Source organism: Apis mellifera, linkage group LG13 (genome assembly GCF_003254395.2).
Source record: "Apis mellifera strain DH4 linkage group LG13, Amel_HAv3.1, whole genome shotgun sequence".
NCBI classification, from domain to species: domain Eukaryota; kingdom Metazoa; phylum Arthropoda; class Insecta; order Hymenoptera; family Apidae; genus Apis; species Apis mellifera.
Window position 1 is genome coordinate 2747547 of NC_037650.1, and position 12866 is coordinate 2760412.

General features: G+C 46.7%; 1 protein-coding gene and 1 long non-coding RNA gene across 3 annotated transcripts in view; one reads left to right on the forward strand and one right to left on the reverse strand.

Moving 5' to 3' along the window:
- Nucleotides 1-12496, forward strand: part of LOC726597 (zinc finger protein 729) — a 28272-nt gene extending 15776 nt beyond the window's left edge. Inside the window, exons 8-10 of the mRNA XM_026444603.1 lie at nt 5867-6064; nt 7603-7783; nt 11387-12496. Coding sequence (XP_026300388.1) covers nt 5867-6064; nt 7603-7783; nt 11387-11626 — 619 coding nt within the window. The 3' untranslated portion in view covers nt 11627-12496. The remainder of the gene's footprint in view (nt 1-5866; nt 6065-7602; nt 7784-11386) is intronic.
- LOC102654895 lies at nt 9330-11477 on the reverse strand. Of its 2 annotated transcripts, XR_407597.3 has the most exons (4): nt 11115-11477; nt 10849-10933; nt 9893-9989; nt 9330-9534 (listed from the first exon to the last, which is right to left on the reverse strand). It is a non-coding gene; the product is annotated as an uncharacterized LOC102654895 (long non-coding RNA). The 2 variants fall into 2 exon arrangements; XR_003305929.1 differs by lacking the exon at nt 10849-10933 and having other exon boundaries at nt 11115-11468.
- Nucleotides 12497-12866: the final 370 nt, after the last annotated feature.

The following is a 12866-nucleotide window of genomic DNA, read 5'->3' on the forward strand; positions in this document are numbered from 1 at the left end:
AGCGGGCAATTCTCTCGATGTATGCGCATATTCAAGATAGTATGTTACATACATCGGGCACGCTGACCGCCGTACGTTTCGCCCCTCGTCGTGCTCCTCCCCCTCGAGGGCAACCCCCTCGATGTAACCGAGGCTCCCCACAGGTATTTACATATATGGACCGCGGCGTGGCTGGCCGCGTATCTTTTATCTTGCGCGCGGCAGTAATGGCGCGCGTCCACGTCCTCCTTGGTACGTACCTTCGGTCAGGTAAACGCCGTAAAGATAGGCATACTGGGTGAGATTGGCGTAACCTAGCGGCCCGGTTTGACAATCCCTCCCTCCGTTCCTTCTCAAAGCGTTCTTTTTATAAAATATACGATCGTCCCCAAGTTTTTCCATAAAACGAGAGGAAGCAGTACCTACCTTATACACGATCCTTCCCACTTCGAGAAATCGAGAATTATTAGAGGAGATAATGACGAGACAGGTTAGGGGAAAAAAGTTAATTCGAGCGAGAGGCATGTTGGAGGATCGAGGCGGTGCATAAATCTCGCCGGATCACGGTAAATTTAGAGAGGGCTCCATCTCTCTCTCTCTCTCTCCTATCCCATTGTTCTGGACGCGTGGTGCGTGCGTGTATCGTTTCCTCTCACCTCGGACGGGGCTACTAATGAGGCACGACGGTGTCGACTTTACGGATCACCCCGTACAGCCACCCCCTCGAAGGGAAGGAAAGAAAGAGCAAGGATCTCTCTCTCTCTCTTTCTCTCCCCCCCTTTCTCGAGGAACAATGCGACGTTGCACCGCATTCGTCGCGCTCGAATGTATTGGTGTCTCCACCCGTGGCGCGCATTGTTTGCACGCGTTTCCTTCTGTGTGAGACGGGAATGGTAGCGATGCGATGCGACGCGGTACGGTTCGGGTATGGTGTAGTAAGCACGGCCCCCGTATGCAGACAGTTTAGCGGTGGCCGCCCCGCGAGTCCAGTTGTCGCGTGAAATATTGCGATTCATAAAATAAAACAGGCCTGCGGTCGAGGACGCGTAGATACAGCCGCAGCCTGCTAACCTAACCTTCCTCCCTCTGACATTTTTCTTTCCCCCCCTCGTCCATCCCGTTTCATCTCCTTTCGAGTTTCCTTTATCCTCTCGATACCGGTATTTTCGGTGGACCGCGGGAAATTTTTCCTCTCCTCCCTCCTGCTGGAAGTTTTCCACGGGGGATGCGGTACGGTGCGGCACGCGCTAGTATCCGCGCCAGTAATGCGGTAACGAGGGAAGGTGGGTGAAAAAATATCCGGGGCACGGACAGTTGTTTTATTTAATTAAAATTTTTTCCCACGGGGGAAAAGACTGGCAGAAGAGAGGAGGAAATTTTGGCTCTCGTGATCGTAGCCGTGCGAGCTTATCCTATGTATATATGTATGTATATATATATATGTATATATATATACACACGATAACGAAGGACTCGCGATCTCCCCTCTCTCCCTAACGAATGATCGTCTCCTGTGAACGAGAAGAGCGGAGGAGGAACGTGGACGTACGTTACGGTTAAGACGCCGCTCTCCCCGTTCCGGAGATTCCTCCTTTTCCACCGACGAAATTAGCGGAGGACATGTTTATTGTAAATGAATCCTGGTCCGGGAGCGGTGGAAGACTGGTACACGTTCCCGCGGGGGAGGAGGGACGAAGAAGGCGGGGAGGAGAGGGTAGTTTGGAGGGCGCGCGCGCCCGCTGCCCCGATTTATGCGCCCGTTACCGAGCCCTCTGGCGCAATTAAGCTCGCGTTATAATATTGTTGTTTATTCTGAGCCTCGGCTGCGAAGCGTTAACCACCCCCTCCCTCTGGCTCTGGCAACAACCGACCCTACGATCCCCTAATCTCCCTGACGCGGCGGCCTAGGATCCCTCTCCATTCCCTTCTCCGCCAGTTTCCACCTCCCCTTATCTCTCTCCCCTTTTTTCCTCCTTTCTTTCGTTCTCTCCTTCTTACAGCATCGGCGCCAAACAAGGAGGGAGGGTTAACCGTTCCCCGCGACAGAAGGAGAATTTTTCTTCTCTCTTCGAAATTCGAGGGGGTTAATTCGAACTTATTTCGACGCGTTAACGAAGCCGGCTTTTCGAGATTTGGATTTTCAAATACGATCGAGATACTTTCGAAGATTAATCAAGTTCTTTATCTTCTTCTTGTTTACATAAATTTGAGAAATCTATAATTAAAACTTTACTTCGATTTACAATAATTTGAATAACGCGTGAATCAGCTCTCGAACCGGTTCTCTGCCAAATTTTCCTCGACACGAAACCGCGTTTAAAATTATCATCGTCTTATCTTACGGCAGAAGAACAAAGTTTTCTCGTTTCGATGATCCGTCTCTCGCAACAGAAACGAGAGAGAAGTATGGAGAATCTAAGGAAAGAGGGGGAGAGAGAGAGAGAGGATCGATGACTCGAACATCGGATGGGTTATGCGGCTCGGCGCGGTGATCAAGATCGAGCTCGGTGGGTCGAAAGTGAGTGGAGGGGAGAAGGGACATGTGTATAAGGGGGTAGAGTCGGAGAAAGAGCGAGACGGACGCAGGTGCAAGCTGCAACGGTACGGGACGGACGGACGCACGGACGTACGAACGGCGGACGAAGGTGGGATTGAGTTATGACAGCGTTTGCTCCAGGGGGCCGGCTCTGGACCCGACGAAGCGGATATTCTTCTTATTCTTTATTTCTCGGTCTGCGGCCCCGCCGTAGAAACCGTCGGCCATGCATCACCTTCGGTTCACTTTGGTCCTGCCTCCTCCTCGGCATCGTTCCACACGGCCACACCACCATCACGGCCCATCACGATCCCACCTTGCCCATCGTCCGCTCGAAACGTTTGATTCCACCCACCTTCTTCTTCTCCTCTCTCTCTCTCTTTCTCTTCCCCGTTTGCATTTATCCGTTCCTTATAACTTTGCAGCTTCCACGAACAGAGTTTTCCAGTTTGTTGGTTGGTTGGTTAGTCCTGGACGAAATAATCCAGATAAAGAGAGTAAGGAATATTCTTAGATGTAATAGACGGAATGTTTCGAGAGGCGGAGGGACAGCGTTGTTCGGGTTGACAGAGTCGAGGAAAGAGCCGGGGCGAGGAGTCGCTTGTAAATCATTCGTGGTAATAAAGATCCACTTGTCGTGGCTCGATATTTATGAATCGCCCTCGGTTTCTCCTCTGAGGAGAATCGGCTTTTAACTCTCTCTCTCTCTCTCTCTCTCTCTCGGCTAGCTCTCCGGATGAACGATCGTCCGATTTCGAGATAATCGAAGAGGTCAGGGGCGGAGGGGACTAGGCCGCGAAGGACTTGCGGAGAGGAAGAACTGAGAGAGAGAGAGAGAGGAGGGAAGGCGTGGAAGACGAGAAAGGCGAGGAGAAAACGAGCCGAGAAAGCGACGGGGGGAGGGAGAGGCGGAGGAAGGGGGAGGAGGAGGAGGCCTGAAGAAGTCCGTTCGAGAGTCGACGTTCGTTCGTTCGTTCGTTGTGTAGTACGAGGCCGCAGACCGACAGACCGAGCGAAGGACCGCGAGGCCATAAATACCTCACCGCGTTCAGCCAATTAAAACAAATCATTTTAATGCGCAACCTTTTTAATTAATGCCCGTGCTCGTTCGCTCTCATCCGCTTCCCTCCTCTCGGATAGTACACGATCGCCGCGCAGCCTCCTCTCCTCTCCTCTCCTCTCCTCTCCCTCCTCCCCCCATCCCGAACAGAACGATCGAGGCTGTGTATTAACCTGTGCGCGCACGGTCGCCGAGCCTCGTTTCATTCGCGAATTCTCTCTCTCTCTCTCTCTCTTCCTTCTTTTTCCTTTTTCCTCGTCGACTGACTCATCGTCACGTACACGCACGCGTTTATTATTGTACACGTTTTCGCGAATTTTCGGCCACGAGAAAAAAAGAAAGAAACGATTCTTTTTTTTCTTTTCTTTAAGAATTCTTCTCGTCCTCTCCCCCTCTATATATCGTTATATTGACGAATATAAGGACGATACGTACGTATCCGCCGCGGATTAGACTTTTAAATGACCTCGAGCCGGGCCGGCGCATATTTCACGAGATGACGGTGGACGTCGCGCTAAATCATCCGGAGTGACCGCATCCGCTTACCCAATCGGACCGAGACTCTTCTTAACGGCCTCTTGTCACGCCTGCGACATTCCGACGAAACACACGCGTCTTCTCTCTCTCTGTTTCATCGTCCTCTGTTCATCAACCTTCTTCTCCGTTCCCCTTCCGTCAATGTCGTTGCCGCGAGAGACGCCGCGCTTTTGTCGACCACCATATTAATATTGTTCTATCGGAATTCCAATCCCCCGGAATGGGCCTACAACACGAGATTTCCCAACGCTATAATTCACGTAGACGGGGACGAGGAACAAGCCTCGTCTCTCGTTCCTCCGCTTTTTGTTCCTCGAATTTTTTTTTTCTCTCTCTTCTTCTTTTCTCTTCTCTTCCTTTCTTTAGGAAAATCACGAAAAGTTTCGATTTCCTGTTTGACGGAATGGGATATCGCTTGTTACAGAGTGGATAAAAAGTAGTCGCTTTCGATCTTATCTTTCGATTTTGTTGCTCTCCTTCAAGTTCGAGATTGCTTAATGTATCGTGGAAAAAAAGATTCTTGCCAAATCGTGCAACATTTTTAATCACGCGAGGTAAAAAGGAAAAAAGCGAACAGATACGATTAGATTCGATTCAGATTCGTTGGTGAAATTCGCGCGTGTCCTTGACAAAGGTTTCGAAACGAAGGAAGGGTAGGTGGACGCTGTTCTCCAAGGATGACACGGGAACGTACTCGAAGAAGAGGCTACGACAGTGCAGGTGTAAGAGTGTATATATACACAGACACATATATAAACGTTCTAAGCTCGTACGAGGGCGTGTATATCCTGACATTGTAAAAGTCGCCGTTACACTTGCGTAGCCAATTGGGTAGGCCGAGGCTCCCCCTAGGACGGCCCAGATCTCTCTTCTGCTTCTCTTCTTCTCCTCCTTCTCCTCTTCCTCTTCTTCTTCTTCTCTCCTCTCGCCCCCTTTTTCTTCGATTTTCTCCCCCTTTGTCCTCCTCGTCCTACGTATTCCTCCATCTCTCTCTCTGCCCTCGCGGATATCGTCGAGCTGCCATCTCGAAAAATCCGTGTCCTTCGCTCTCCGTTGAACCGCGATAGGTTTCCCGCAAACCACTGTGACCACTTGCCTCGCGAAAGATCTCGATACAGGACTACTGGGAGAGGGGAGAGGGAGGAGATACGTGTACGAAGATCGGCACGGCTACCACCGTTCGGAAATTTGCTGCCGATCCCGATAACATCGACGACGAGCTTTTACTTAGTTTTATTACGCGAGTATATCGAGGAGAATACATATATATATATATACACGTATATATTCATACGTGTTTCCTTCCACTTACGAAATCCGCTAATCGGGATCGAAAGAGGGCGCTGGAGCGCGGAGCACGGGAAAACTAGAGTAGGAATGCGAGTTGGAGGGAGAGGGGAGAGTTCAGTAACCGTATAGATCGTCACCTCTACGACAGAAACTATTTAAAGTGCAGCTCTTGTGCCGGCAGGTTGATATAGGATGCAACAGCTGCCGCGATCCCGATCGTACGTACGGCGTGCGAACAGCACGGCCGATGGTCACACGAGAGGGCGCTCGTATTCGTCGTCGCCCGCCCCATTGTGCTGTCTTATTACGCGCTCGATTTAACGGGGCGGAGGGGAGGGGAGCGCGCCCTTCCCTTCCCCTCGCGAAATCGTTATCATTGCAATGCTGCCTCTCCGTCTCCGGCATTCGAAAAATTCTTCGATTCTCTCTCTCTCTTTTATTTTCGCTTTTCCGTTTTTCCGCAGGCACTCGCTAAGACAGCACATGCTGCGACACGCCGGGAAGAAGTACAAGTGCGGGCTTCCGGGATGCCCGACCGTGCTTCGCACAGCGTCCGAGCTTAGGTCGCACGTGAGCTTGGTCCACGAAGCTACGACGTCCACGAGACGTTACAAGTGCTCGGATTGCAGTTACGCGGCCAAAACCAGGACCCAGCTTCGACGGTAAGAGAAATATTTTTTTCTTTTTTAAGATTCTAGGTTTCTAGAAATCTTTAATCCTAATCGCGTGATCGATGTGGAAGAGAAGTGAATTAATTGCTATGGGCGTAGTGGACGAGCCAGTTGATGTACGTAATTTTCCACTCGCCTATTGAAGTATATATATATATGTATCGTTGAATAATATTATCGATACAATTTACTTTGTAAGTCACTGCACGCTGCAGTCTTTCTTCCTCGCTTTTGTACATATATATATCATCGATTTTTTCCCTCTCCTCGTATGTAATTAAAATCAGAAAGAAAACGTACGATAAATCGATTTACGAAGTTGATTCTTTCTTCTGATTATTCATATCGAAAGGTGTGGTTGAATTTTTTGAGTTATCGATAAGTAGCTATTGTATACTTCAGGGCAGAGGAAAATGTAAGAGATTATTCTAAATTTGAGTTACATTTCGATTTATGAAAGGGGAGGGGAATGGAACGAGACGAGTCTTACGAGAGAGAGAATATTGTAGAACTTTTTTTTTTTTTTTTTTGAGAAAAAACGATCCTCTCTGTTAACTCTCGGTTGTCCGAGAGCAGATAGGTGGTTGAACGCTAATACCGGAAAAATATGCAACGCGCGTATATATCGTAGATTACGCACGAAAGCGGCCGATTCGATTTAAATTAAGTCTTATTAAGGACATTGTACAGTGGAAGGCCTCTAATAAATTTCATCTCGTTTGATTCGTTGTCCTTTTGAACTCTTTTTTTTTCTTCCCTTCCTTTTTTTTCTGTTCTCTTTCTCTTTTTTTTCCCCTCCCGCACGTCGAACGAACCACGGTCAAAGAGAAACAGAGAGAGAGAGAGAGAGGAGGGAAAGAGGGAGATGGGGGAGGGATCGAGGGAGATAGCGCGACACGGAGGGAGGAGGGAGAAAGAGACCGAAAGCGGAAGTTGCGTGCAGCAGTCGGCCAAGTGCGGGCAACCCGTTATGATCGTCCGCATGGCGATGGTCGACGCGATATTTCATCGCGAATTGAGTACTTACTACGTGAGTCGAACTCAACGCAGCCACAGAGTGTCACGGCCCTCTCTCTCTCTCGCTCTCCCACCTCCGTTTTCCCTCCCCCCGAACCCTCATCACTAGCTGCATCCTTCACTTTCCCCCTCCCACTCTCCTATCCCTATCCACGTTCCTCTTTCGTTCTCTTTTTCATCGTTGTCCTGGAGTGTCACCTCTCCTTCTCCCACTCCTGGCCGCCAGGCTCCCCCCTCTCTCTCTCACTCTCTCTCTCGGTCTCGCTCTGTGCGGCGGAGTAAATCACAGAGGATTTTAATTAAACGTGTCACGCATTTCGAACCTGATATACACGTAACCATGGCCAGTGGCTCCCCCCCGTAATATCGCGTACGCATATCGCGTCGCTCGTAATCATCGGCCCCGATACGACGATGAACTTTCCCGCTTTAGAGACCTTTGAAATTGCCCTTTCGTCGCTCGAATTCGCTGCTCTTCTTACGAAAAAATTTTAAGTTCCTTTTTTTTCCAGCCACCGTGCACGCCACGACGGGCCGGAGAACGCGACGAAATCGGATCTCCTCCGCCCGTGTCCGTACTCTGGCTGCGCATTTCGAACTAAGATCGCTTCTCATTTGCAACGACACGTGCGCCTCCACACGGGCACCAAGCCGTACAAGTGTCGCCATTGCCCTTACGCGAGCAACAATTTGGTAAGTGTAATAAGGATCGAGTGTAAATAAAAGAACGAAAGAAGAAATCCTCGTCATGTTTCGGTTTCCGAGCAAAGATCGAGTCGGAAAGGGAAAAATATCGGTCTTGTATTCCCGCTCTGTTCTCGGTGTACACGATGGGATGGGAGGGGGAAGGTTGACTCGCAGTTCAATTTTTGTACGCCGCGGTGACTCTGCGGCGTAAATTAAGCAAAGTACACCTTAACGTTTGGACCATGCCGCCGCCTCTGCCGCCACCGAGGCGCGATAAGATAACGAGTTAATTGTGCTCACTGGATGCCCACACACGCACGGCCCAGTCATACCGAGCGGCCGGTATGCTAATGCCCTTTGAAGCTTTAGTTAGGATGCGACTCGCATACGAGGGCTCCGTGTCTCTTTGATAGCGACATAAACTCATTCCAGTGGCTCTCAGCCGCTGGGATAACTTGAGCCAAGGTAATCTCGCGGCACGGGGAATTGCGAATGGTACGTCTTGCATCGGTAATGATACAGCCGGTAGGCACTTCTGAATCATCGTAGCAAGTCGCTGCGCATAACTATACGAAAGATGACAAGGCCTTCTGGCCTCGTTTTAACCTGTTTTCCGTTTCCTTCGCGGTTCTGAATCGATTACTGATCGCCAATTGGAAGATTGCTGTATTAATAACGATGCGTTCGAGCGGTTTTTCCATCGATCGAAAGCGCGTTCAAAATTGTTCGAAATGAAAAATTAAATTCGCGTCTGAGAGTTGAATATAATATATGTGTAAATTTGTTAATTTTTTTCAGGAGAAACTTTTGGGAAACAATTGGAAAACAATTGTAAAATGAATCGCAAAAAAAGAATTTCTATTGAAAATTGATTAAACTTTATTCACTTTGATTTTAGGAAAAGCTTTGAATTTTTTTGATCTACATTTTAACAATAAAAAATGTGAATTAACTTATATTAAAATATTTGTCATTTAATTTTCCAGTTTACTCGACATTACTTGTACGATAATATCATAAATATATTTTACAAGATATTTAGAATATTAATTAACATTAAATTATCTCTCTTTTTTGCAAAATACATAAATAGTTTACGATTAATAATTAATTTATTTCTATTTTTTCATTAATTTTCATCAACCAATAGTAATATCTATAAAATTTACGATTCTAGAAACGTGTTGTCTAATTTAACATCATTCTTAATGAATTTTAATGAACGTTCATTTGATATATTATTGCATGCATCGATAAAGTTTCTGGGATCAGTTTTAATCAGCTTTAATAATAAAGATACGAAATCATATGAACGTTGAACAAGTTTTAAAACGCATATTTTAATAAAAAATAATTCTCTCGATATATTAGTCTCAAATGTATTCGCAAAGACTCTATATCTACTCTCAATCATACAACAAAGATTAGCTAAAAATCAACGTAAGAATATATAGTCCAAATATCTTCAACGACGAAATTCTTCCACGAGTGGGTCGCCTTGCGTCAACGAGATTACACGTGCCTTTCCACTTTCCTTTCCTTCCTTCCTTTCTTCCTATATCCATCCAGTTTATGATTTACCTCGGATGGCTCTTTCTTTCCTCTTGTCGTCCATGTTCGTACACAGCTTTTTGTTCTCTCCACTCCAGAATTAGGAAAACTTGGTCCATTTCAACGTGACGTTTCTACGCATCTCTTATTCTTTTTTCACAATTGCTCTTCTCAACTCTTTTCTCCTTCTCCAGGTGGTCTTCGTCCTGTGCAAAAGAAGCGAAAAATAATGAAAAAGTGAAACGGGCATCCAATGAAAGCGATACGATCGATTTATCCGCGATCTTGGGCGAAAATTTAACTGAGGAGAGGGATGGCTCTCGACAAACTCGGAATACGAATAAGCGTCCACCGGGCGGAATTTATTAGTTATCGGTTAAAACGTGGAAACGCCCGCCGATTCGATATCTCATCGATAAAAATCTTGACATGGGTTAAAGATCCTGGCAGTTTGCGCTTATAATTTTACAATCCTGTTCGGTCAGCGGCCGGCCAAGGGAATATCGGATTTTTTTTGCCGCATATTCGATAATTTTCATGCGAGTATTATGTATATATACGTACGTGTGTACATTACGGGAACGTTTACGCGTACGTGTTGCACAGTAGTGGATTGCACCGGGTAGAAGAGAAATTAATATTATACCGCTGCGCTGGAATCCTGAAAGAAATAAAGGAGGAGAGAAGTTAAAGCGGCGCGATTTGAAATCCTAGAACGGATGCCTCGTAAAATGGAATATTTCCACGGTTGTTGCGCCGTGTTTACAGCGCGGGATGTAAAATTATATCGATCGAGAGGTATCGATCCGATTAATGAAATGAAGAAGTGTAGGAACGGATTGCACGTGACGGTTGCGCACGGTTTCCACGGTTGGAAAGCGATTCCGCGTGAAAGGTGGACGACCGCCCATGACGGTGTGAACGGGTCTTTATCCGGGACCGTCACGGAGCGCTGGCCGTGCAGAAAGATTTACTTATGGGAAATTAAATTTGATGTTGCCGTTGCCATCAACGGCTCGTATAAGCCCGCCTGGTAGGAAGATGTTTACGACTACGGCCAGCTACTTAGCCCGAGAGGGTAAAGCGCCTTTAAATGCTCCATGGCATAGCCAATGAACGCGTCCGGTTTGCGGCAGACCGATTCTGGTCCCAGGTATTCACCGCCGACCGATACCAACGAAACCCTGTTTCCGACCATCCTGACCGTTCCCCAATACCGGCTCGCCTCTCCATCTCACTCTCTGCCCTCACTCTCCGCGTGTGTCGCGTATTCGCCACCCACCTCTTCCTTTTTCTTACACGCATTTTCTTACACGCTCTCGTTCACGCACAATCCTTTCTCCGACACCCATTTCGATTTCGATCTTCTATCCACTCGATGCGTCCACAGATATCTAACGCACAACGCAAGAGACGAGTAGGTGTGGCACGATAGTTTGGCAGATATTCATTGTTTTGCTGTATACGCTCGATCGTAACGTTAAATGAGCGTTTAATGTTTTATAAGAGAGATTATTTACCTGTTATGTGTCGTTTTGCTCGCTGCGAGTGCGTAAATAATTGATAAACGACAGCCTCGCGCTGACAAACTTAACCTAATCTAACCTAAAATGTAGAATACGAGCGTTATGAAATTGGAGACGAAAAGAGACTTTATTTGATCAGTGAGGAATGATTTTTGTAGGAAATCGATACGAAACGTAATTTTTCGGGAATTATATCATTGAAAAAAGATGGTACAATAAATGGTAGAATAGAATTGTTTTATTAAATGCGATATACTTACTTCTTAGATATACACGTTGAACAAATTAATATTTAACACGATAATAATCTTTCTTTTAAAATATTTCGAAAATTATAAGAGATTGCCGATCAAATTATAAGAAAAGGTTATTTCGAAATGACACTTTCGATATCTTTCTATATTCGTGGCCGCGACTCGTCGCCAATCGAAAGCCTCGCTTTTTCGTTTCCCGTGCTTTACCGCCATCTATACTCGTTCATTCGTTGACTAACTCGTGAACTAACGCTGTCACTTTTTCGTTTCTGTTTCAGGAGAATCTTAGAAAACACGTGTTGTCCACGAATCTGCATCCGGGGAAGACGATTTACGAATGCGACGTTTGCCAAGGGGACGATCCGGAACCATTTCGGACGAATTTCGCGAAAGAACTTCGCGCGCATTTAATGGAGGTGCACAGCGACACGTTTTCCACGCCTGGCCACGCGAACGACTACGTTATCGGGATTTTCAAAGTCCATCGGAGCACGGATTTCGTCGACGAGCCGAATTAACAAGGCTTGGATCGCTCGTTCTCCCGATGGAACGTACGGAAATTTACGACGGCGCGTGCGTCTTAAAATTGGTAAAAGGCGATCCGCAACGGTTCACTTCGGAACACACCGCGGCAACGTCTTTCAAATATATCTTTCGGATCGACGATTGCTCGCGGGAGTATCGTTGAATTATCCCCGTTGCACCCGGCATAGCGCACGGTTGCGCGTTAGTCCCTGGACGTTGGTGGCGTTGTTGTTGCCTCTCGTTGTTCGCGATCGTGCGAACCGGTAGGCCTGTACCACGCCAGGAAATAGTTAAAGTGATGTACGGTCACGTGGCACGATACGTAAGCACTTTAGACGCGTATACGATCGAATCTTTATATCCCTTCGAGTTTTGAGATATTATGAGAATCGTTCGAGTTCATCCGCCATAAATTATCATGGATATATAGCCGTAACCCGCATTTACGTTCTAATTGGTTTCGCAAGTTGAAAAAGACGTGTGTATCGAAATGAACAGGAAGTATATAAATACTAATAGATATGAATTTAAGAAAAAAATATATCTATATAGTAGAAATGATTTTGATTTAAATTTTATCCACGATCAAAGCAGAAGTCGTAAATCGAAAAAGAACGTCAAACTGGACACGAAGAACATAAGTTATACGTACATAAAGATACGAATTAAAAAATGATTTTGTAAATACAATTATCACACGTGAATGATACTTATTTGATACGAATCAAAGATGTAAAAAGAAGATATTATTAATAAAAACTACGTAAGTACGACTTGGGTTAAGTTAGGTTATGTTCTTAAGCGATCGAACCGTTTTCGACGACTGTATTTATCCGAATAAAGACGAACGAATTTACAGAAAGAAGAAGAAGAAGGAAAAGGAACGGTGTCGATCTCCCCTGTATCATCCCATCATTTCTCCAATTGTTCTTCCCGAACAGGAACGCAGGAAACGCGGACGAGAGGGGTTTGGTAAATGTGTAAAAGAAGCGATGGAGGAGCGGATGGAGGAAACGGTCGTTGAAAAATTCATCGTGGCTGAAAGCCAGCGGCGGACCACCTCGTGGATCGTCTTACAAGACGCGTTTCCGTCTTCGAGGGTCCTGATTGTGAGAAATGCATCGTGCTGTCGCGCGAGATAGGTGTCGTAAAGTATGCGGCCCTTGAGTTCTCCCGGGCAAAAAAGGACCGGGCAAAGATCTTGGCCGGGGAAAGTGGGAGGGGCGGGGGGGG